Source organism: Lepisosteus platostomus, chromosome 3 (assembly GCF_059453375.1).
Source record: "Lepisosteus platostomus isolate fLepPlt1 chromosome 3, fLepPlt1.hap1, whole genome shotgun sequence".
Classification (NCBI taxonomy): Eukaryota; Metazoa; Chordata; class Actinopteri; order Semionotiformes; family Lepisosteidae; genus Lepisosteus; species Lepisosteus platostomus.
Window position 1 is genome coordinate 74,795,103 of NC_142613.1, and position 25,938 is coordinate 74,821,040.

Consider the following 25,938-nt stretch of genomic DNA (forward strand, 5'->3'; position numbering starts at 1 on the left):
TGACTGAATATTGCCCATTTCATACAAAATACCTAATTTATTTTAATTAGGTATTAATGCTAAAGACCCCTAGTAATACCTTCCATAAAACATTCTGGATGCCATTTTTATTGGTCATCTGAGAGTAATATCTTCCGTATGGTTATCTTAACGAGTCTGGGCTACAGTGCAAACAAGATACTCTTTGTGCAAAGGAAAAAAAAAACACTTTCGATCCACTGACAAGCCCTGAATTAGAACTCGAAAGAGATTGCAAGCGCATGTCTCTCTTTAGTCAGAAGTTTAACAGCATTGCAAAAATCATAAACAAAACAGCGGGGACAAGTAAGCACAGTGCTGTCTTCTTGCTTAACATCTGGGCCTAAATCCGAACAAAATCTCTTTTGTGCTGGAGTCCCAGCTTCCCCTTCTGACAGGACGAGAGGGATGCGGGCCTCTAGCATGGTTTTAATAAATTTGGCACCTTGGTTGAGAGTATGACCTAAGAAAACAAGCAAAGGGGAGCTGCCGGGGGGGGGGTGAGGAGGGAGTGGGAGACAGGCTCTGTCTTTCAGGCTGTCGAGCCAGGATGGGAACTAGAGGCTTTGGTACAGTGTGGAAGCCAGATTCCCAACACACACCCCGCCTGCATCCTGATGAGGAGGAGCTAATGTGGCCTGGATGCAGGGGCTCCCTGCTACACCAGCCCTCTCTGACACGGGTGTAATCTCTCTCCCCCTCATCCTCCTGCCGACTGCCCATCTGCGTGCGATTTCAGGGAGGACTCCGGGGAGAGGGAGGACGGGCTGCGAGGGAAGGAAGCCGCCTGCAGTTTGTTTCGCAGGACTTCAGCTGGGCTGGCGTGAGCAGCAACCACATCTGGGGGGCTGCAGGCAGCTGAAGAGTCAAAACAACGGAGCCAGCAAGCCGAAGGGAGCTGACACCCGCGTTGGCGTGACGATAACCAGAAGCCAGACGAGCAACTTTGGATGAAGAAGGGGAAATGGCTTTAACTGTTTTCCCCTCCCTTTGCTGGTTTTCCATCTTCCTGGGACTTATCTGTCCAGCATTTGGCTCCAGCTACGGGGGACAGCAAGCTCCTGTGTTAAAAGTAAGCTCTTTTCTCATCTACACGGGTTTTTGTGCAGTTTAACATAAGGAAAATGAAATGACCAAGGAAATGACCGAACCAGACGATGTGTGAAACGTGTGTTTTGATGTGCAGGGGCCCTTGAAGTTGTTCTTCCAGTGCAATGCTAGCTTATGCAATCAAAAGTGCAACAGGAATTTCGGAAGCTAGTTAATCCATTTTTGTAAACTGAGAAATATTTCCAGAGCTCTCGGGAAAAAATGGCTATACAAGAGGTATATGGATACTAGAAAAATGTCTTGTGTACATCTTCCTTTCCATGATTAATTGGACTGTTGATTATTTCAATGTGTTGCAGCTGGATGAGTTGATCAGCAGATGTTCTGTCACAGTCTCATTAAAGTCAAAATGAAAACAGTCTGTAGTGAGTCAAAGGGCCTTGAGCAGCGTCGAGTGACACTATAAAGGAAAGAAAGTAAAGGAAAGAAGTAATAAGCTGGACATAAAGAAAGAATGGTGACACTTTTAAGGGATACAGGTGTATTCTCTTGTGTGAGATTACAGCATTTCTCCATGAGTATGGATTTTGATGAGTTTTTTTTTAATCCAATCCAAATTCTGGGCAAAACTGCTCCAGATAAGGATAAAAGAGCTTCATATCAGTGTTGAGCAAAGTAACCAATGTGTGGTTCAAAGCAGGTCCAGCACTCACTTCAGAAATACTGCATGTTCTGCAAGTATTCTTATTTACTGTATTAGGAAAACGGCAGTTTACTGTTTATTTAACTTTTGCTCACAGAAGACATCCTGTTAAGTAATAGTTGAATACCCTGAGAAACGTTGATGTAGTTGATTGATTCTAAAGATTTCTGAATGATCTTATCTTGCAATGTGTTGAAAAAAAAAAGTGAATCCAAATCCTTTTGGATGCTAGTCCTTTAATGTCGGAAGTGGAGTACGCTGAGGAATTTACAGCTGAAAGTCACAGCACCCCCAGGGTCCTGAAGTCATCTGTAAGCAAAGGTGACTTACAATGAAGCAGCTGCCTCAGTCTCTCTATAAAAGGAAAATGTAACCGAACACTTGCATGCCTCAAGAATTGCAGGATACGTTTGTTTGTCCCCTTAAAACCATTGCCTTGTTCGTGTTGGATCCTCTGGCTTTTAAATAACAGCATGAACTGTTTGTAGATTTGGCTGATCGACAAGAAATCTGTAAGAGATGGTATAAAAGAAATTGTAAGCATACTGTATATGGTCAGTCATAAATACAGTGGGGGACAAGTGTTTATGATACGTAAATAAGATCACTTTATTAGCCATATACAATTTCTTGCATTAGGAATTCGTCATGGGTGAAAAGTGGGTAAATATTCAGTGCCTGATCTTTCTATCATTGCGAAGCACAATTCATCAAGTGTTGGATTGTTCACCATTGATAAGGAACGTGAGTTTGGATCATCCTGAGACAGGTTATACGTCTATACGTCTGAATCTTCCATAAAGGATTATGCGCGATCCTCCATTTGCAATATTTCTCTGGTAATTCATACACTACATGTATTGTATCATAATGCTGGAGGAAGGGACATTCCAGGCCAGGGTATGAACATTGAGGCCAAATCTGCAACAATAAGAATAAGAATAAGAATAAGAATAAGAATAAGAATAAGAATAAGAATAAGAATAAGAATAAGAATAAGAATAAGAATAATATGGGTGGCGCAGTTGTCAACACTGCTGCCCTGCAGATCTGGGACCCTGCACATGAGGTGCTATTAGTGTGGAGTTTGTATGTTTTTCCCGGTTTGTAGAGGTTTCCTCTGGGTGCTCTGCTTTCCTCCCACGGTCCAAAGAGATAGTGACGGAGTGTGTCTGTGTCTCTGTGTGGCTCAGGTTGGACTGGGGTTCCATCCAGGGTGCCCCCTGCCCTGCTCCTGAAGCTCTGGCTGCCCAATATACTGTAATAATAGCGTAACAATATAATTTAAGTGTTTTAATTGAAAAAAAAAAACAAATATAATCAAGTATTTGACTGCTTTATGCTTCTCTAGAATTATGTCACCGGGCAAGCTTGTTGAATAGCAGTCTTATATAAAGGGAAATGTGTTCTTATTTACAGTATTGGTCACAGACAGCTGCAATAAGAAATTGAAAAGTTATACCGAACGCATGAACAGTACTTGTATTTCACCAAGATTTTTCCATACTGTCTTTCTGAGTTTATAGCAAGAAGGCTAAAAAGGCTCACAGGAAGATCGAAGCTGCCTCTGAGCCAGGCTATAAAAGCTGTACTGTTCACGGGATGTTTCACATTAGTTCACAGAAGAGGCATATCCTTGTGTTTCAGTTTGTGAGAAAATAAATCAAGGGAAAATATGCATCAGGACTGGGCACATATGTTAGGAATGTGCCTGCAACTGCTTCTCAGGACTGAATAAATGTACAATTAAGGTTTGAAACGGAAGGGCAAGACTGAATTAAAGTGGCTGACGAAGAACAATGCCGTATTGAAGGATGAAAGTTTTTTTTTTTCATTTCTGGAGTATGTGTAGTGTACTGTTGTTACATTTAGGCATCAAACATATGCCTCTTTATTATGTTATGAACCCAGCAATAGAAAAGCAGAACTAAATCAATTGAATGGAGACACTATAGGCAAGCCTACTGTAGTAGGATAATACTAGGTTTTTCACTCTTGAAATCACTTTTTACCTTCACACTTTGAGAAAGTATGACATTAAGGTTCACACTCCCATTCATCATGAAGTGAAGAAGAAAATACCAATATTTTAGTAAACAAATGCATTATTAGGAGTTGTATATGATTAAGTGGAAGAGAACAATTTCTTTACAAACTAGCTGACATGGAATAGTGACATGCACATAATGTACAAAACCTTTACATTACTTTTCCAAAGATGACTTGTGTCATGTCCCATTACAGGGCTGACTGCTGTATACGCCAGTTGTTTTGGCAATGGAAATTGCAGTGAGGCAGTGAATGCCTGTACATTATCAAACAGGCACTTAAAAATGAATGTTGTAACTATATGAAGACATTCATTGGCTCCGTTTTCAAAAACGAATGATCTTGACGCAAGACCTTTGTGCACAAGTATGAGGTTTGAACCAATGTGCTTCAAAAGGTTTAGATCACAATTTTAAGGATTACCTACCAGTTGTGGCTGGTAATGTACTCTCGTTTGTATGTGCTATCTATCTGGAGTTTTTGCCATTCAAGCTCTGTCAGGGTTATCAATTCAAGTACAGGACCATGAGTGAAATATGATCATATATTAAAGGAGTAGAGTGGTGGTGGTGAGTGCAGCTATATCACAGCTCTTGGGTTCTGGGCTTGATTCCCAGCTGTGGCACCTTCTGTGTGGAGTGTGCACGTTCTCTTTGGTTCACTGAAGTTGTCTGTGGGTGTCCTGGTTACTTCCCACCTTCAAAAGCTATATCGGCTATGTTATGAGAAGCCTCCACGTGGTCTCAGTGTGCCAGTGTTTGTTTACATATCCTGTGACGGACAGGGGTCTCTTCCAGGGGATGGCTCTGCACAGTGCTCTGTGCTTGAAAAATAGGCTGACCCTTCCCAGGAGTGAGCAGATCTAACGATGGCCACATATTAAGCATTTATTAGGGCAAAAAGTAGCACAGCCACACCCACTATACAGCACCAGATGTGTACTGATCATGTGATGGCCTTCACAGGAAAGTGAGTACAGCATGAAGCAAACCAGAAACACCTGATGTGAGTAAGCCCACGGCGCTCACATGATTCATGTAAGTGTTTTCACATAGATCCTTCAAATCACGCACAAGTCATGTATTGATTCTTTCATCACTTTGTAATACTGATGCGCTGAGGCACAAAAGAAGCACAACATTCAGATCCTATGGATTTAAATGTGATCGTCACGGTTCCGTGCCCCCCGCCACCCGTTCCGTCCCCCACACCTGGGGCGCGATCCCGGGTCTCCGGCGTTACGCCACAGGGCACCAACCGCGTGAGCTAAAGGAGACCACCCCCAGCCCAGGCAGCTGAGGACCCTGCTACGCGCAGTGAGGGCGATGACGTCACTACACTAGCTCTGCTACATAAACATAGATACAGTATACACCATCTGCCCTGGTTTAATTGAGTCTTGACTTGTCTTTAATTTTACTTTTACATAAGAAACTCTCATGGGCTCCATGATAAAATGTTCAAGGGAAGGAGAGATCACATCACATGCAGTGTGAACAGAATAAGGAGTGTGGCAGGTTCCCTTCATGGATGAATAGTGTGGAGTACAGTAAGTGTAATGCGGTCTCCACAAGGGCCCCATTTTACAATTCAGTCTCACTTTGCTTTTCCTCACATGTGGCAACTTCAGCTGTTTATCTGGCTCTTTTTCACTGAAATTTGCGAGTGACCTGTACAGAAATCAGGAAGGGGAAACACCCAAGAGATTTTATTATTTTTATTACTTAGTGTGTATTTTATTTTGTGTTAAATTGCTGTATAGTATATGATGAAATGCACAGTATTTATGCATACATTTGCTAAGCCAGAAAGCAAGGCAGGATAAAAGCCTGTTGCATGAATCGGGATGCTTGTCCGTTGTGGGGCACACACAGACACAAATGGTCGGATGACAATTTATAAAGCAGGAAGCAAAGGCTTCCAGTGTCAGTCGTCATCTGTTGTTAGAAGACAGAGGACAGGTCCTCTGTTATGCGAGTTACACCAGAAGGAGTGAATGATTGATCAACATCTTGTGAGTTTTGAATTCTGAAGTTTTTGAAGGAATCTAGTAGGTAGCTCAGCTGTCCTGTTACTGTTAGCTAGGGATTAAGAAACACATAATGTTGTGTCTCCTTTCTTTTTAGCATGGAATTAACCTTTATCTGTTCCTTTGCAGCCTATGTATGCTGACGCAGCTACCCACAGGGACTAAAGAAGACTAATTAGTAACTCAAAGAGCCTACATTTTGGTTTTTGAACATTTTCCTGCTCACTGCAAATAAAAGAGCACTGTTCTCTATGGCTGCTTGGTGTCTGTTGTACACTGCCTGGTCTATTAATGTTTTTACTTATATGACCCCACACCAGGAGTACTGCAATGTCAATGTGCAAATGGAAACATTAAAAGGTTATTACTGACTATGAGCTGCTGAAGCATTAATTTAATACTGGCAGCGCTGATGCACAGTACTGATCTGCCTTTGAATAGACTACTGTGGGATCTTCCACTGTTCTACCTGTGCAGCTGAAGAGTCAGCTATCGGTTTGTCTGGTCATGGCTGTTTGCAGTTGCTGGCATTCTTGAGCTGCTCCCATAGATCTGTCTGACTCACATCGAGAGAAAAGGCTGTCCACGGCAATATTTCAGTGTTGTTTTTTTTCTTGAAGTCGCCGTTTTGTAATGCTAGCCATGCGTGGTCTTGCATTATCCTATTGAAAAAGATGAAAGTTCTAGATTGGTTTGCAAGAATAAGAAATTTGTTGGTTGTTGGTTCAGAGGCTCCTGAGCTTCGGTGTATTGCTGAGCAGCAGGGGAGCACAGAATATTTTTTGTTGAAGGAGATTCCTGCATACAGTACATTATCACTCTCCACTACCCCACTGCTGGATCAGATGTTCTCCAATAATAAAATACAGGCATTTCATTTCTTAGGTGTCAGTGTTACCACTGCATGGCATCTGAACAAGAAAATCCTTCTCAAGCAAATAGCAAACAACAACTTTCTTCAAGTTATTGAATTTGCCATACTGTAGCGATTGGAGTCTGAGAATGGTTCTGCAGATTGTTCTGGGTGATGGGGTGCCCTGGCCATGCACAGTGACCATCTGCCTTCCAGGGTGTGTCTCCCGGTTTTTTGTGCACTAGTCTGCTTTTAATGAAGCACAATACAGTACTTCATTCTGTGGGCATTTTCTCTCTCACAGACAGGATGCCTTCAGTAATGCCAATAGCAGTCAGGTTGTTTCCATTACTCAAGCGTGGAGTGGTCAGGTCCTCTGCTGTTCATGCAGTAATTAAATACTGTCACGCCCTCATCCCACCACATTCCCACACGGAAGAGCACCCGCACTAATCACACTCCAGCCCCGAGCACTGCTGAACGACACCGCTCCTGCCAATCAGCCAACCACGACACTTCATCAATCAGCGCACCTTCCTCCTCGCGCAACACTTAAACCCTCCAGAACCCTCTGGTCTTGGCCTGGTATTGGTTGTTCTTTGGAGCTCTTACCTTTGTTTTTGAAACCTTCTTGCTTTTCTCATTACAAACCATGGAACTTGCCTTTGACCACGTCTCTTGCCTAGCCCTCATTTACTCTGGAAGCTACCTTCTTGTCTACTGACCACCTAAGGTACCGCGCAGGGTCCGTCCTCCCGTTTGCTCAGCAGGTCATTCATGACAAATGCGTGTCCACAGATAGACTATATGGATTGTTAGTCAACTTATTTGAACACTTTTAACTCAATTTGCATACTGAATGTTGAGCTCTACAGTTTTTCATTCACATGGCCTGAGCTCGGTATTGTTCCTTGTTACCTCAAGGAACAATATTACTTCAGCAATCAGCCAACCTATCTGTAAAAAAGGAAAGCAAAATGGTCTGTTAGAAGTGGGAGCTGTTCCTGTGAAGGAATGAGTAAAGATTAATTCCCCAATGAAAATGAAAGAGAACTGGTAAAATACAGCAGAGGGGTGCCCCCCGAGTGGGTGAAGAAGAGAGGAGAAAGGATGTGAATTTTACTGACTCTTTCAATATTGGATGAACCTCTGTTTGGCTCTTTGCAGATGAGAAAACTCCCCATTCTACAAATGCAAATGCAATCTGCTAACAATTTAAAACGTGAATATTGTCATGCATGTGCCAAAAGATCTTTGGTGTGAACCAGACTGCTGCATTCTCATTTTTCTACAGCATAACAGGTGACATGAAACCTGATAACCTGGTGCACATTTAAAAATAGGAGGGCAATATTAATGAAGGAAAGTAAACAAGACCTTAATCATATCTGCAATGGTTCTGTGGGAGACAGAAAGGGTTCCAAAGAATACACTGTACAGTATATAACAATAGCTTGTGAAAATGGGCAGAGACATGAAGAATAAGTAGCACTGAACTGGATGGGTGAGCAGGAGTTATGTGAGGTAGTTGTTTTTATATCCTATCTTATTTTATTGAATAAATAAAAAATGTGATTAGAAACAAAACAAGAGTGACAGCAATATGACTCATGCATCTGACTCAATGACTCAAAGGTTGAGAGCATAAAAATCAATATTTTTGATGGATCATCACAATCCCTAGTAGAACATTTATGGTACAAGCCAGTAGTTCCCAACTCTGGCCCTGGAGTAACAATCTGATAGTTTCCATTCAAGGTGAGCTCTTAATTTACAGTGCTAAATAAGCACTTAATCTGATTGTTTGTATAGACTTCAATGTCAAAAATCCCCTGCTTCAGGGATACTGGTACCAAAACCTACAAAATTTTACTCTGTGTCTCTTTTTCTTGTTGCTGACAGCTCTTACTAGTTTATTAATTGGTAGTGGACAGACACAGGTGGGGATGCTGTTCCCACACTGAGCATGTGTTCCTTCTGAAGAGGTCCAGTTGGTTATGTTTGAGGCACCACACCTGATTGAGAGTAGTCCAGATAATTTATAATACCAATTATAAATGATCCCCTTTGACCTTTTAAGAGAAAACTGAAATACATTAGCTTGTGATTAAAACCTCAATTACAGCAAAAGCCAAAGAACACAGTGTTCTTCCAGAAACCAGGCTTTTTTAGGTTTATAATACCATAAGGTAACTAAAGCACAATAAACAGGTCATACTGATCTACTCCCACTCAAAAGAAAAAAAAATAATGAACGGATGATAAGTATTACTGACTTGATTTTGGAAAGTCTGCGATAATTAAAGTTGTACAGTATGATTACTTAGCAGAAAGGGAACAGCAATTTCAAAACACAAGTAACTGCATTTTCATTAAAATGAAAACTCAAGATGCATTTTATAAGCTTCTTATTATTTCAGATACAAATAACAATTATTTCATTGTCATGCTTTGCAGTGCACTTTGAATATTTTGAAGATTGTCAATGTTTTCCCATCGGAAGCTGAACTATGAATACTTTCGTTAAGCACTCCCAGGTGCGCGGGCTATTTTGTTATATACTGTAATTGGCTCCTTTATTACTGCCTCTCATTAAAAGCTTTGGTATGGAATGTTTCAAGCCTGGCAATTTCTCAGCACCTGGGCAACATTGGATCCTAGTGAGCATAATTTACACATTCTTTTCTGATGAACGCAGGAGGACAGCAAGGAAGAAGGGAACAAAATAATACCCTTTTCCTTCTTTTGAGCCTTGAGGCTGTGAGATGATATATTTCACAAGTCACAGAAGTATACTGCGTTAGGAAAATGGCAATAGAAATGCTGTTCTAATATGAATAAGCAATGTGAAAAAATGTGAAATGATTAGATTATTTCAAACTTCATTGACACACATGCAGTCACCAAGTCCAGTGTTTTGGGGTTTTCTTGTGTTTTGTACAGTATGTTTTAAAAATCTGTCATTCCTTTCTTGCTTTCTAGGTTTGTGGGAAAGGATATTTCCTCAGCAAATTAAGCAAGTGCTTGCCTTGTAACTGTGGAGGACACTCCATCAACTGTGAAGACATAACAGGGATTTGTATTGTAAGTTCTATGCTGCTTCTTTGATATAAGTAGTAGGTGTGCTGCTGTCGGTTCACCATATACAGTAAATTACACTTCAATATACTGTATAAAGCATATCCTAGTAGAGAAAGGTGAATGTTTTTGCCTCCTGTTACAGGACTGCCAGAACAACACTAAAGGGGATTTTTGTGAAGAGTGCCATGATGGATTCACTGTCGAAATCACAGCAGGGGGAGACCATATTTGTTGGCCTTGTGCCTGTCCCCTTCCACTCATTTCAAACAAGTAAGTCAAAGATTTGTCACGTGGAATATACTGTACAGTGCTTTCATTCACCTACAGGTTTTAATGGCAGCAATTTCAAATTAAGAGGAAAAATGGCAGATTCTGGATCGAAATTTGTTTTCTTTCGCTGCCTTGATCCCAGTCATTGTCCAAAATGTTAGAAGCCTTCAAAAACACCATGAAGGGACCTTGCAGAAGAAAATCAAGAAAGAAACAAAATATCCCACGTTTCAAGAGAACATGGGCAAAATTGTTGCAGCCAAATATGATCCTTCATTTATTTACAGTTATGACAATTTGTCAAGACGGATGGAGAGGTCTTGATGGAGGATGGAGGGTGTGTTCATCTTCCCAGTGTCTAGTCACTGCAAAAATCCATTTCCAGTGAGCAACGACACCCTGTGGGCTCATCCTGACATGACCACGTCAGTTTTCCTGTGAAATGAGTGTCATATTTATGTCATGGACTTTGCAGATCTGAGCTTCCTTCCACTTTGTTGGATGAATCGTAACGTCACGTGACATCTAGGGTTCAGAGGCCAGTGAGCAGACACATGCTTTTCCAGCCACTACTGGAGCAATAGGACACACTCCCACACAAAAACATCCGTAATTAGGTACAAAGCATGAGTGGCAGATGCAGTGCTTCCAGAGGTGACCACATATGTTACTAGCCTTTTACATCCACAGAGGAGCCCCTGTTGATCAACACTATCGATTTCAAATGTTGATCAGCGTTACAAATCTGCATAGGACACGTCTCTTCACCTGCTATAAAAAAACATTTCCTGAGGGGAACTCTGCAAATCGGCAGCAGTTCTAAGTGACGATTCTCCGTATCTTGATTGGAAAAAGTGTCTAACGCTGTACCTTTTTTACCCACCCAATGTCTGTTTTCCACATTTTGCCCTCTGCCAGTTTTGCAGTGTCCTGTGAAAAGCGGGGGAAAACAGAGCGCTGTATGTGCCAGGAGGGCTACGCGGGCCCCATTTGCGAACGGTCAGTGTCTTGGAGTGAAGTACAGTACGTGCCCCAGGGCAATATGGTATTGCGTTAATCAAACGGCAGCGGAATATCTCACTATTATTATATAATGTAGAATGTTCAATAGCTCATTCCTTATAACCTTTTAAATTATTATTATTATTATTATTATTATTATTATTATTATTATTATTATTATTATTATTATTATTATTATCATCAATTGCTCTTACATTTTTCTTTGGTTAATGGTGAACTTACAGTTTTTCAAATACGGTGCTATCAGTACTGCTTGTCTTGTCAAGGAGTACAAAACTTCAATATATTGCAGTAAAAGTCAAATGTTTAGTAAAAGTAAAATATGATCACGACTTGCGCTCTAATCGACAGATGTGCTCCGGGTTACTATGGAAACCCCTTACGAGTTGGCGACACCTGTAAGAAATGCGACTGCAACGGCAACACGGATCCGAACCTCATATTCAGCGACTGCCACAACGTGACCGGCCACTGCCAGAACTGCTGGCGCAATACAGCCGGCGTCAACTGCGAGCGATGCGCTCCGGGGTTCTTCGGAGATGCCATCAGCGCTAAGAATTGCAGAGGTGGATATCGACATTGTACACACCTATATTTAAGATTCTGAAACGTTCCCTAAACATTTTTTTAAATACTATCTAATTCTGCTTCTTGTCATCTGAGAGTGAGGTCAGTCACGTAAAAAAAAAACGGAGAAAAGGAGAAAAACAGCTGTGCTCAATCATCTCTCCAGTCTTCTCTGTACTGTACATACACACTGCGCCTTTTCCTCAGACCTAAGATTTTCCTCACTTTCCCTAGAATTTGAAATGTTAATCAACGTACAATAACAAGGAGGGGGTAGGGATGAAGTGTCTTATTCAGATTGCAAATGTGAAGGCTAGTGGTGTCTGAAAGATGACAAAAATCAAATTTATTTTCACCTTCAACCTTCATGCATTTGTCAGTATTTAACGTGGTGGTTTGTATTGTCATAAACCTGATCAATATGTGTAGAATTAATCAGAATTTCCTGAACTAACACAACGCAGAGGTAAATGTGTCACAGGCTGATTGGCCTTGTATGTATTTCTCTTATCTGCAGAATGTCCCTGTAATAAGTGTGGCACACAGTCTTGTGATGACAGGACAGGAAGGTGTCATTGTAAACCGGGAGTTACAGGACCATTATGTGACAGATGTGAGGTAAAAAAAAACCACACTTGACCTTTATCATAATTAACCCGAGACATTTATCAGTAATAAAGTAAACCTTGCTAAAAACAGAAATAGGGAAGGATGACATTCAGCCTGATTTTCAAGAAAGGGCTAATAATACAATATTTAATATTTAAGAAAGCTTTCATAAGAAAATACTACACAAGGGATTATTTATCAGTTTTATAAAGTTGTATAAATACATATTTTAGAGAATATAATATCTCACGTGAACAAAGATGTACATTTGTGTTATTCTTTAATATTTCACTAGTTACTTAGGGAAAACAAAATTGGGAAGTTATAAAAATAGGCATTTTGCTTTTGGTAACCTTATACATATAGATAACCTACATCTGGAAGTTTAGCACAGTTATACAGCGTCTAGAATGCATACTAAAACTCAATGCATATCCCTTATATCCAATGTATACTTTCCTATATACTGTAATTTCTAACAGAATCTTCCATACATTACTGCCATGTTACACTTTTGTCTTGTAAAGGACCCTTACTTTGTGTACATCGTGGGATTAATTAAATGAGCAACAATGTTTTATATTAATAAGAAGTCATTGAAAACAACAGTGCAGAGCTTACATAGGCCCGCGCACACATCCGCAAAAAAAATCCGATTTCTCCACTTTATTTCTTATTTCAGTTTTTTTTTTTTCTGTGTAGGCTGGCTACTCTGGATTCGCGAGCTGCCTGGGATGCAGGAAGTGTGAGTGTGCTTTGGCCTCTGTCCGGCGCGCCTGTAATCCGCTGACTCAGGCTTGTGAATGCCAGCCTGGTGCCACTGGACAGCACTGTGAACACTGCAGCAGTGGCTACTGGAAGTACGGGCCTTCAGGCTGCCAGGGTGAGTGAAATGTGCTAATCGACAGCTTTTCTTCTGAACAGAATTAGCACGAAAGACTCCCGACACTGACTTTTGTTAAACGTCCTTGGCAAAATGGAACAAGTACAGAACAAATGACCTATCTTCAATTCCAAGTCATTTGATCGATACGGATGCAGCCGTTCAAAAGGAGTGAGGTACGCTGCGGTACAACGCGGCGGGCGTGTCACATCACAATGCGTCATATCACGTCCTACCGCATTTTACTGCATGTAAATCAGGTTCTGTTAATAGTCTCCAGAATCACTTTGTAAAACTGTCACTTGAGCTGTCACCAGAAAACACCCGGCTTTGAATCCCGATCACTGCTGAGGGACAGTCTTTATCCAATTAAGAATTTAAGTTGTATACTCTTTAGACTTTTAATTTTAAACTGTGTATTACAGCATGTTAATCCTTAAACATTAAAAAGTTGGTATATTTTATAAAAGCAAGATTGCTCAGTTGGACAAAAGTACTGGATGCGTTGTTCAGTGCATTGGAGCATTCTGTAACCGCTTTTCACTGCTGTCCACTGTTCGTGTTAAATAAGAACTGAGGTGAAAAATGCAGGATTGAATACCCCTTCCTGATCCAACATCCAGTGATAATTACACATAGGGAGGGCATCCTCCTCGGAGATCACTGCCAGACTACTTGGAAACACGGTATAATTCTGTTGTGAATATTACACATTACACTGTATTTCTCATAGAAACATATATGTTCATACAAATGATCTCACAGGGAATACTCAGTATGGGTATATGATATTATACTGTTCATAATAAAGGTAAGAACTCTGATAATATTGCATTGATCCCAAGTCAACTATGAAATGGCAGACTTCAACACCTTTTTGCATGTGGTGCTATTTTAAGAAGCTTTGCTCTATTAATTCCAGTGCTGTTTTTTTTTTTTCAAAATGAGCGTTATCCCTAACTATGTGTCGCTGTGCTGTGTCCAGAGTGTGACTGTGATGGAGGACCGTGTGACGGCCGGACAGGGGAGTGCCTCCCGGAGCCCTCTGTACCCCCAAAGGTCTGCAACATCAGTAAGTTGCCTGAATATAGAAGAAAGCCTTTTAGTTGAGGTGCTCATATGTCGTACTCCGGGGCTACACAGCATTGAAGATCTTCCAGAAAAAAAGATAATAACCATCACATCTAAAATTCTCGACCTTTTATATGTACGAAAAGGCTCCTGTAATTAAGGCGTTTAAAGCACTTCTTTCACAAGGCAGTGGGACCTGGATAGCTTCCATAAACAACCCGAGGTCCTGTTTTTGACATTTAAATTGCACTGAAGTATGAGAAAAGCAGGAATAAGATGAACAATACGCTAAGGTCCTGCTCGTTTTCTTTGGCATGTATCCAAATTAATTAAAGGCCTGTCAAACAGAAATGACTTGAGGTGCTGTGTTGATAAATCTTTTATGTATTTATATCTCAAGAGAGGAAGCAGACTATTACAACACAAATTAATACAATATTTAAAAAACAGCACATTCACGACTCATCACTGATTTCACCCTAAACTAACAGCTATAAGAAAGCCTGTGTCTGTAGGGTCCGACCATTATATATACTGTAACATTGTTCAAACATTCTGTTAATTTCCACACTTTTATCAGTGATCACACAAAAACACACAGTTCTATGAGTTGGTTTGGTTTGGCATCAAATATTCTGCCTGGAAAACAAAGACTGATTTCCAAGAACTGTTTTGATGCTGGAATGATAATGGACATGACTTCTTGTTTTCGACAGGCTGCGATGAATGCATCTGGTATTTAATCGATGACATCCTGTCATCAAACAAGACATTGCAGGAAGTCAAAGCAAACATCATAAACATCTCTACTGGAGCAGTGGCCAACAGTCATCTGAGTCAAATCAATGCCACAATCCTGCACCTGCAGGTACTCCGCAGCAAGAGTTTCATTTCACTGGGACAGTTTTATTCTGTGTGCAGACTTGCACATTAGCTGTTTATTTGGTCATTTCTCCTGATATCATAAATCATATTGATTTCTCAACACTAAGAAAAAGAAAGCAACATATAGTATTATCCTCCGTTAAACATTCTTGTTTCATTCTTGTTTTTTTTTTTAATTACAGTAGATGTATTTATTTTTACAAGATATCTGCCCATTCGGTAACGATTAAATTTGAAATTATCAGTACTAATGAATCCACGAATATTTTATCTATTTGGAAGCCAGACTCAGATCAATGCAGATATCTCATCCTAATGTTATACATAGAAGTAATGATTGTTCAAATATTATCTTAAAGGATGAGTGACTAACCAATCTTTTGTTTTTTTTGTTGAAAACAGAGTCAGTTTCGGAAGTGGAGAAATCAATCGGACATTATCAAAACTCAAACAGCAGCTGTGAAGGATGCCGCGCTCGTTGTCCAGACAAACCTGGAGAAGCTGGGAGAAAAGGTATACTGTACCTCCACCATCATGACTTGGCAATTATTAGATACCACAGTACTGTCAAAATTCTTATTCTGCATATTATAATTTTAGTTCTAAAGTTAATTATAAAGTTTATACCTGCTCATTCCAGACTAAATGAATCACTGTGTCTACAAGTGGGTCTGACAAGATGCATTTTAAATCGCTGGGAATCACAAATCATCAGATTTACTAATTTAATTCAACTGCATCAAATTCATTTGGAGTTGAATGAATAGCAGTGATACTGTGCATGTCAGTCATGCCTTTGTCAAAACCCTGTTTCAAAGTTTGATAGAACTCATCAGATGCAAAAGGAGATCCCAGGAGCTTACTGGTGAGGTTAGTAAGACATGGACAAAGAGCTGAGAAACTAGCTTTGTGTAAAGGTATGGGTATAGGAAACCAGTCCAGGACACAGGTAGCAGGTCTCATTTTAGTTTCCAAACCTGTTAGATCAACAGCATTAAAATGAAACAAACGAGAAACTACAAAAACAACAGAGGGAGGAAGCAACTGTTTTGATCGCAGAAGGGGGTGGGGAGGATCATTAACAGCCTATTAATATTTTGTTGCAAAAGAGTGGCAGAATCTGTGATCTTCGAGTGTTACAAAATAAGTGATTATCTAGACCAGCATAGAAGTAACACCTACACCACCGCCCCAGCCACTTGACACACTGAATACGATACATAGAACACAAAAGCAAGACAGGGAGTTCAATACAGTTTACTTTCTTGAAACAATTATGTATAATGATCTCTTAGATCATTCCAACCATACAATATGCAGCTCTATTACAGTGGTAATTATTGTTTTTGCTTAATGTTTAACATGTTTAAAGTGGTTAACTACAAAACCTTTTATGGTGAAATTAAATGTCTGATGTTGTTTAAAAGAAGATAAATGTCTTTTAATTAAAAGAATGTTAAAAACTGCATTCCAAACTAAACATGAAAATCAGAAGTTGATTGTTTACATAGTAGATGGTGACATTTTTTCATCTTTGTGGCCAAAACATAAAAATCTAATTCTGTCTTACCTAACTATATCAAAAATAAATATGAAAAACAGTCCTTCGACTCCATTATGATGGAGGTTTACTGGGCCTTTATATTGAAGAAATGGCACTGAAACAAGAGGTTGCTGTTCACTAGGAGAGTTCAGCAGTGTTTCAGGGCAAGAAAGTGGACCAGGAAACCAGAGACATTTATCTACATGCTGATCAGCTGAAAAGGAATCTGTTCTCACTTGGAAGCCAAATTCAAGGTAACATCTGCTTTTGCTTCAGCATAAAAAACATTCTTCTAAACCATAAATAAAACAACATTACCATGCATCGTTTTTTCATTTATTTTACATAATCTGCATATTCTTTGTCAATGTGCATGTCATGGTATTAGAAGTATATTATCAGCATTGTGTCCGGATTGACCCAGATTTCTGTGTTTTATTAGCGTGCCGTTAAATACTCCAAGGTAATGTTAACTGAAAGTGCTTCAGATGCAGCATATGAGAAGTTTGGAAAATAGAGGTGGACTCAGACTCTTCTCTCCTTTTCCATACCTTTTTATCTTCTTTTTTCACTCCTCCTTCTCATCTACAACTTCCTCTTGTTGAGAGATTTTCTGTACTCATTTTCTTGTTTCATATTTGCTTTGCCTTTACCAGATATTGTAAGCGACTGGGCTTTCTACAGTGTGGTGCATGACCTGACTCTGGAGGAAGTCTCCCAGAGGATCTCAGAGTCTGAGTATATGGTGGAGAACATGAGAAAAATAGATTTCTCCTCGCAAGAACCTACCGCAAAAGAGGAGGCTGTCAAAGCCCAGGAACGTGAGTGAGATTAGCCTTCTGTGGTTCGGTATACAGTACAACCATTGCATTTTAATAAAAATATTTGTTAGGTGTGAAGGGATACACCTAAGTCATGATATTAGTCAAGCAATATTAATCGCGATACACACACCACCAGGCAAGACACATACTGGGAGCATACTGGAAGATTTGTTTGTGTCTGTAAATTCATTTAACATTGGAAAAAAAGCTGTGCGAAGGTCAATTAGTGTGCATTGCGGGCTTACTCTCTGGGTTAAGCAGTACTATGTTAACCAACTGCTAGGCTCCCATTTATCACTAGGGGAGCCCCAGACTGTTCATTTCAAATGTAGGTAACCTTCCTAATTACATAGCTGCTTAATTCAAGATGCCTGCTGAGGAAGTCAATTACAGTACACCGGGCAATAATATGTACAGACAGACCTGTATATACAGTATATATATATAATTTTTCAATCATTTTCTGATAATATTATGCTAAGTGACTTGCGGGCTTCACAATTACATCTTTTATACAGTCCAAGACTGAGCCACATTAATACAGTGGGGTTGCTGGAGCAATTTAATGTAAAATATCTTTGATATTATGGCCATAGTTCTCCCTATCTGGAATTTGACTCCATGATCCTGCTGTAAGGAGATAAGAGCTGTAATCACTACTTCATCCCTGCTCACAGTTGTGAATGCTATAGGGAGATAATTATTCTAAATGTTTTAATACAGTATATTATTTCATATTTAGTATATTACTGTATATGCAGTATAAACTGTACACCACATAAAACCTAACATATATGTATTTTTCAATATACTGTGTAAAAGAAACAAGGCATACATCAGAGCAGTGTAGTTTGGTCATTGTGTGATTATTAATGTGAGCTTTTGTTCAATGTGGTGTAATAGTATCCTGCAACTCATTTCACAATCCAAATGCAATTTTATTTTCTCAATTCGGATGGTTTACCATCTCACCCTTACCAGAGTAAAGGGAATACCAAAGAAGCACTCTGGCTTTATTGCAATTGCTTTTGCTCTCCTGATGCAATTGATCACTGTGTCTCAAGACTTTATAGATTTTGCAATGCACAATGATAAAGTGCAGTTGTATTTTCTCTCCTGATTCATCTGTTATTTGTCTATTTCGGGAGAACCTGGGCTGCTCTTCTATAAAATATATTTTTTTCTCTATCTGAAAACAATCCTGCAATCCTATTAAGTCCTGATCTAAACATATTCCAAAATTATTATTTATTTGTTGGCCTTCTGTATTGACCTACTGTATGTGTTGTCCTATGTTCATGAGTCACAGGGGTTTTATACTATGTCTCAAACATTACACAAACTGATGCAGAGTGAAAACTGGTCTTTTTAGTTCGCAGGAAGGTCCTCCAACTAGGGAAGAGGCTAAACAGCACTGTGGGACAGATTTCACCCATACGAAACCAGATCTCCGACTTCAGCCGCAAGCTGTCTGACTCGAGGGAATTTCTCGGGGAGGCCGTGAGAACCACCCACAGCACTGTGGAGAAGAACAAAGACAATCTTGTCAAATTCCAGAGGAATGAGGTAACAATAATGTGCAGCGGCCCAAGCCCAAAGACAAGCGCGCTGCAAGGCTAGTTCCCGAGTGAGAACAATGAGCATATCAGTTTCTCATCACAGTCTGATCAATGCAGCATTCTAAGAAAGAGTTTTCGTAAAGAGCTCATTTGCAATATTTAAGGCTGGAAATTCAACGGTCATGTGAAGGTCAAAGTACACAGAGTTGTACTGATGTGGAACTTTTTAAAATTAGGTTTCATTGTGCTGAGTGTTCCCCTGACAGTGAAGCTGTCTCATACAGGGCTTTCCGTTTCTGCCGCAGTGTGAAGTAACGAAGGCCAGAGTGCTCGATAAGTCAGTGCTCGCTTTTTGTACATATACAGTAAAGCAATAAGAACAGCAGATGCCTTTCAGGAAATGCTGAGCATATGTACCACATTTGTTTAAGCAACGAAATGGGCTGTGTTTCTTCCATCCAGCTCTACCAATATATTAAATAACATCCTTTCACAGGGAAAGAGTTTTCCCACATGAACATGTTTCTCTTTTCTAGATCAGTGGAAGTAAAATAGTTTTTTAACAGGTTTTTCAAAAAAGCTACTATCCAACACATCTCCTCAGTCTCCTCCCATAACTCCGTTAACTCCATAACAGTACGTCTGAGACTTTAGGATGTCCCAGCACTTCTGGCAAGCAATGCCAGCTGCCTGTTTGTAGAGGTGTAAGAATATTGATGGATACACACACAGCCCCGCTTTGCATATGGATTTTGTTAACGATTTACCTTATCTGATCATCTTAGAGTTGTAATCAACACATTTACATTCTGCACACTGCAGCCTGAATCTGATTTAATGCACTTAAATATGACACACACTGCAACTAACAGACATCTATTCAGCATACAGTACTTCTCATGTCTGACCTCCACCCGTGCCTACTCTCCTCCAGGCCTGTGTCAATGGAGGCAAGTGTCTGTTCAATCACAAGAGTCTCTCAGTTCAGAAACCCCACCCCATTCTTGTGCGGATTATGTCATGTCTCCAGCAGCAGTAAGAAACAATAATGCTCCGCACACGATTCCCCAGGACGACTCAGCCTATTCCAGAAGCACGAGGCACAGTGCTGGGCCAGGCAGGCCTACAAGGGAAAAGGAGTTTTTAAGGTGGCTTGTCAAATACAGGCAGCATGGGTTTGGGAGTCAGCCAAAATTGCCCACAGACGGACAATGGAGGCTGGAATCAAACACAGGACCCTGGAGCTGTGATGCAGGAGCACTTAGTGTCATTCCTCTCATCTCTATCTCAGCCCAACAAGGCAAAATAGCAAGAATCTCCCTTCAGCTCCACCACGGGAAAAATCATGCAGCATGTTTTCAAGCGTTATTCAGTCTATAGCATTTCATTAAAAAAAGGCAATTCTTCCCTCTTTCTGTGTATATTTATCTCCATACTTTGTGTCTGTGAATACAGTATCACAGACTTCTCCAAAAGGATTGTGAAGTGAAAATCATACTCGTCGGCCCTTTCCACAAGAACACGAAGCTTTTATTTACAAGCAGGTTAAAAGCTGACAGTCACCAGCAGGCAGAGAGAGGTGTGGACTGAGTGAAGCTCAGGAGCTGCTGCTGCTCCCGAACGTGTTCATTTCTAAACTAAGCATTTATTTAATATACATACAGTAAGACGCCGGCATTTAGTTAGAAAATGAGTCTACTGATTATTAAGAAACCACTATAATTACTGCCTTCAAACATTCCTTTCTGACAATTAAACAATTACAAGCTTATTTTCAGTATATATTTTACTTCATTGCTCAGAAAACCAAAATGCTCCCCTCCTTCCCATCCTTTATCCTGCATTTGAAGGCACTCTTGGGATTTCTGTGTTGGCCGTTACATCTTTATTAACTGACAGTTGGACTGCTGGGTCTTTTAGCTATAGGCTATGCCGAATTTCAGTAGTTTTTAAATCTCCATAATTAGGAACTGAACTTTTTATAAATTAATTGATTGACATGCCTTTTAAACAAAGGGGGTTTCTCATTAAAAGTCCTTCCATACTTGGCAGTGTTACCACTCTGCTGAAAAAGAGTTATCAGCGCTTCATCTTTGGCATTTGGACATTTTTTAGTTATTTTTATTTTTATTAACCTGAATATTACTCCCCAATGGAACTGACCCTCTATAAATGCAACTGGCAATTGTTCTATTCTTATACAAAACACTCCTTTTTGTCCCTTTTTGTCCTCCATTTGCCCCAAACCAATATGGTGTGGCAAAACAATAACTTAAACTTTATGAATGCTAAAATAGTTATGGGAGGTATAAATGAACAGGTGTTGGGCCACGTTCATAAAACATTCACTTTCCTGCCAAGAGGACTGCACTGCTTTTAATAATAAAAACCACACCATGGATCTAAAAAAATAAGAATACGAGTATGCTTACAAACACAAAGGGGGCACTTTTAATTACTGTAAATGTGCATGCATTTCAACAACATGGTTGGATAGCTCGTATCATGTTTCCTCAATCAGAATCTACATAACATTTTTTGAAACACATATTTTTTTTAATTCATTTCAAAATTCAAACTTTGCTTTGATGCATGTCTTAATTGTTGACTTGCATACAGCTAGTAATGCACTGGATAACTAATCTAAGAATGGCATTTTCTGTCTGTCCATCTACCTGTCCAGCTTTCTGACCTCTATTAAGTAGAGCTGAAGTTAGGAAATCTCTATACTGATGTCTGTTGCTCAGCAGCTGATGCTGAAATATTACAATATAAAACACAATACACATTTTACCTACTGTACTGCCTGTATAGTCTTTGTCTTCAGGATGTTTCTAACCTGAGCTGAAGTGAGGTTCCAGCATAAGCAGGAGCCATCACTCAGGCTGTTGGCCGTTTTCAATAGGTGTGGCTCCTACAGCTGTTTAATCTGATGGGCCTGTAAGACTTCATAGCATAGAGAGCTGCTTTCTGCCTCTGAAAAGCCGTGCATAGTATTAACAGTAAAATATATCTTCATTATTGCAACAGATACACATGCTTATTGTAGTCAGTCCTCCACCACTGAAAGACACTTTTTATTATTGCATCGCCAGTCTATGGACTTATATTACACTGATTTGCCGGAGCACTTAAGTTAAAGTTTAAGGCAATAGCGGCCTCTAGCGGTACGAAAAAGGAGACGCTGCATCCAAGAATCTGGAAAGGAGCAAGCAAAGGTTTATTCCCTGGCTGAAAAGAGAAGAAAAGAAAAACAGCCTTTCGGCTGTGGAGCCTTCTTCAGGTGTAAATTATTTTCTTCTGTTTTCAGCATGTAATAAACCTTTACTTGTTCCAGCCCTCTAATGGCACAATATCCTGTTCCTTTAAGCACTTAATGCTTACTTTTCTTAACCTTATATAAGATACACTTGTATTTATTATTACAATGCTGCTGCATTTTAATTTATTCTACTGTATGCTCTTAGAAGCGGTTCAACAACTTCTCCTTTCTACTGTTAAAGGCACTGACTCTTTATTGTGTGGAGTGCTTTAAGGACTCATCACCCTTTTCTGTGAAATTCTGACCTTAATTTGATGAGATGGAGAAATAAAAATTTTCACTGGGCACTGAATCTGCAAATTAGCATGTAGCTGGGATTTATTCGCCTTGTGTTAAACATTTTTAATACAAAACAAAAACTGACCATGCTGTTTTTCAGGATTTGCGGGACGCTCTGATGGAAAATTATGGCATGGTGAATGAGACCCTACAGCTGGCGGGAGATGTGATCACTGATACAGGACTCATTGCTGCCGAGTTGGACACTCTCATAAAGGTAAATGGAATTAACCAAAATTACACATTTCTGAAAATGTCTACATTTATTTTTTTTAATCAAATGCCACAATTATAAGCACCCGTTTTCAGTATTTAATGCATCTTTCCCTTGCAAGGATAGCAGCACTTTTCTGTAATGTTGTATGAGGGCCGGGGAACACATTGGAGAATAATATGTCCACATTTATTCCACATTCTCAGTGGTAAGATTAAACCTGCTGCAATTGAAGATTTTTATATTTTTTATATTGACTTTGCTGCCTTTTTGTTTTAAGCCAACAATGTGACGAGGGACACCTGACAGCGAGTTGGTATCAACACAATTAGTCAATGGTATTACAACACTTCACCTTGTGTAACTCACCTTGAGCTGCTGTGATCATGTTTCTGAAAATTCTGATCTGATCTCAAGTGTGCCCAGGTGGCTATTTTTTTCTGACCCAAACTAACAGTATCAGTAATAGTAGAAAATTGAGAAAATGTTTGATACTTAAAACATACAAATCTTAACATACAGTATAGCGTGTAAGACCGTAGCACAGCCATGTGGGGTATATAGTGAGATAATAGTGTGAAAAAGCAAAAATGTGTTCTGTACTCAGTTCTGAAGTACAGAAGCACATTGCCGCCACCAAGGAAAAAAAAATCCTCCCCCTTATCTCGTGATTATTACAAATTTAACTCGTAATTACGAGATAGTAATTCTCGCATACTTTATGTGATCATGCGACAGCGCAACTGTCATATAATACCTATAGCACTACATGCCATACATGCTACATACAACTAGCAGACGTAGTTTTAAGCAGTGGAACTGATTGCACATACAACTGTTCTTAACGGAACCATCATTGTCTTGATCTCTAAATCCCACAAAACTGGTCCTCATGCTTATTGTAGTCAGTCCTCCACCACTGGGGACTCAAACCCAGGCCTCCGGCATCACTCAACAGGGAACCAGCCAGCTGAGCTAAAGGGAGATCTCTCCTCATCCCGTTGGCTGAGGTCCCTGCTATTCACAGGGAAGGGGATTGACGTCATCGCGCTGGCAAGCTGGCTCGCATGTCGGCCAAATGCGTTACATTTTAATGATTCTGTTCATACTTGCTAATAATTGCACGATTTCATTAGAACTAAACCCCACCCGTACATGGTGTGTGGAACAGCAGCAGTGATGTGACGTGATGTGTGTCTGAATTTGCTCCGCCCAGAACGTGTCCGAGTTCCACGCCGCAGTGGACGGGGCGGGCGGACTCCTGAAGCAGAAGGCGGACAATCTCTCCAGGGCGGAGGGAGACCTGGTGCACCGGGCCGCGGAGCACGCCAGGGAGCTGCAGAGGCTGGCTCTGGATCTGGAATAGTGAGCTCTGTTCCCTTTCTCTCTGTTTTGAAAAATCACAAATCGCGACTAAATTGAAAACAGTGGGAAAATGCATTGGGCTCCGGGCTGTGGTCCAATTAACGCACCTCAGTAGTGATCAGTGCTCTACCCAATCAGAATCCCAGCCCGTTTAAATGTCACTGCCCCAGAGCGAAATTTCTGGGAAATATCTTGGAGTAAAAGTACCGTCTTTTCTAAACTAACGTGCCTGAGTAAAAGTCATAGTATCCTGAAAATGTAAAACTTAAGCAAGATCTTAAACTTTGTAGTCAACTACTTGGCCTAGATCTCGGGAAAAGAATGTAATTGAGTAATGTAGCAAAGTACTTCTACTTTGTTACTTGACATCCTGAAGGCTTGAGGAAGAGGGATGGCAGGAAGGGTGGGAGAGGGTGGGGAGATATGGGATGGGCATCTCAGTGGGCACGAACAACCACAACAACTAATGTGAATGTAAAGTGTGGAAGGACCACAGACTCCGCATACACAAGTCCTGTGATTACATACTGTCATCTGAAAAGTTACGTAGAACTGAATTATTACAATGAGTAGTGCTAAAAAGGAGGAATGAGGCAGCAACACTTCTGTCTCGGCTCCAGAGAAACGATGTGAGAGAAGATATAGTCAGGAACAACAGAGAAACACAGCAGCATCTGGAAGCACAGCCTGGCAGCGGCGATGGAAAACAGAAGATCCTTTCCTAGTGTACAACCTCTATGAACATCACTGAATGACAGCTGGGGTGGGGACAGCAGTTTCTCTAGTGGACGCCTTGGTCCGGCAGTAAGCAATTTCTTACCCGTGCTTGCAAGCCAGGACCAGGGAGGACCTGAACACCAGCCACCACTCCGCGGAGGGAGTCCTCCCACAGCACAACCGTGAAGATCTCCACCATCGCTCTCCTGCAGCACTCTGGGATCAGTCTGAACTGGCGGGACTCGGTGACGTACGCTGTCCACGTGAGAGTGGAGTTACGAAGGTCTGCAGGGCAGGTGCTCGTAGATTTAGACAGAGAGCAACATTGGTCTGCGGCCTTTGCAAAGCCCTCGAACCTGGCTTGTGCAGTACAAAGCGGCCTGTATTTTGCTGACAACATTTACCTGAGTGGAGGGAGCTGGAAAGGGAGTTCCTTGGATATTTTGTGGCAGAAGTGTGATGAACCTCACCAAATAGAAGGGGTGCCGAAGCTAACAGGGAGCTGAATTTTGAGCTTTGCCTCTGGACTCTGCCACCTTCCAACTGCTGTCACTAGGGTGCCCTCTCAGAGCCCAGAAATCTGGACCGTGCACTGGAAATGGCCATCCTGGAGGAAGATATTGTCATGGATGGTGACTCCTAAATCCCGCAACTTTGATCTTTTAAACTTTGTAGTCAACTACTTGGCCTAGCAATTTTAAGAGTTCAAGAACCCTTTTTCCCATGCAACTAGTGCATCCACAGATCAGAAAAGACAATTATCCTACATTCAACAATTTCTCTTTTTATTACAGTCTAACAATCTGACTATCGCACAGAACCCATGACACAGGAGACACACACTCACAGACGATATGAACTCCAGGGACCCCACTTACGCGAAAGACACTGTCCCAAAGGAGCAGTACAGAATTCCTGTTCTCCAAACCCCACACTAGTCAGTGACCTGGAAGCCCTCTTCCACCACAGCAAAGAAACTCTGCGTAGTTCTTCGGGTGGCCTTAGGCATCCTCTTCCACTGTGG

The 25,938-nt window shown here is 40.7% G+C and overlaps 1 protein-coding gene across 1 annotated transcript in view; it reads left to right on the forward strand.

Moving 5' to 3' along the window:
- Window positions 1-600: 600 nt before the first annotated feature.
- The window catches only part of lama4 (laminin, alpha 4), a 47,796-nt gene continuing 22,458 nt past the window's right edge, over window positions 601-25,938 (forward strand). Inside the window, exons 1-15 of the mRNA XM_088626808.1 lie at window positions 601-1,090; window positions 9,685-9,786; window positions 9,926-10,053; window positions 10,972-11,052; window positions 11,428-11,642; window positions 12,161-12,261; window positions 12,955-13,135; window positions 14,121-14,207; window positions 14,923-15,074; window positions 15,494-15,604; window positions 16,777-16,888; window positions 17,291-17,455; window positions 18,831-19,024; window positions 22,719-22,835; window positions 24,049-24,197. Of these exons, the coding sequence (XP_088482934.1) occupies window positions 983-1,090; window positions 9,685-9,786; window positions 9,926-10,053; window positions 10,972-11,052; window positions 11,428-11,642; window positions 12,161-12,261; window positions 12,955-13,135; window positions 14,121-14,207; window positions 14,923-15,074; window positions 15,494-15,604; window positions 16,777-16,888; window positions 17,291-17,455; window positions 18,831-19,024; window positions 22,719-22,835; window positions 24,049-24,197 (2,003 nt within the window). The 5' untranslated portion in view covers window positions 601-982. The remainder of the gene's footprint in view (window positions 1,091-9,684; window positions 9,787-9,925; window positions 10,054-10,971; window positions 11,053-11,427; window positions 11,643-12,160; window positions 12,262-12,954; window positions 13,136-14,120; window positions 14,208-14,922; window positions 15,075-15,493; window positions 15,605-16,776; window positions 16,889-17,290; window positions 17,456-18,830; window positions 19,025-22,718; window positions 22,836-24,048; window positions 24,198-25,938) is intronic.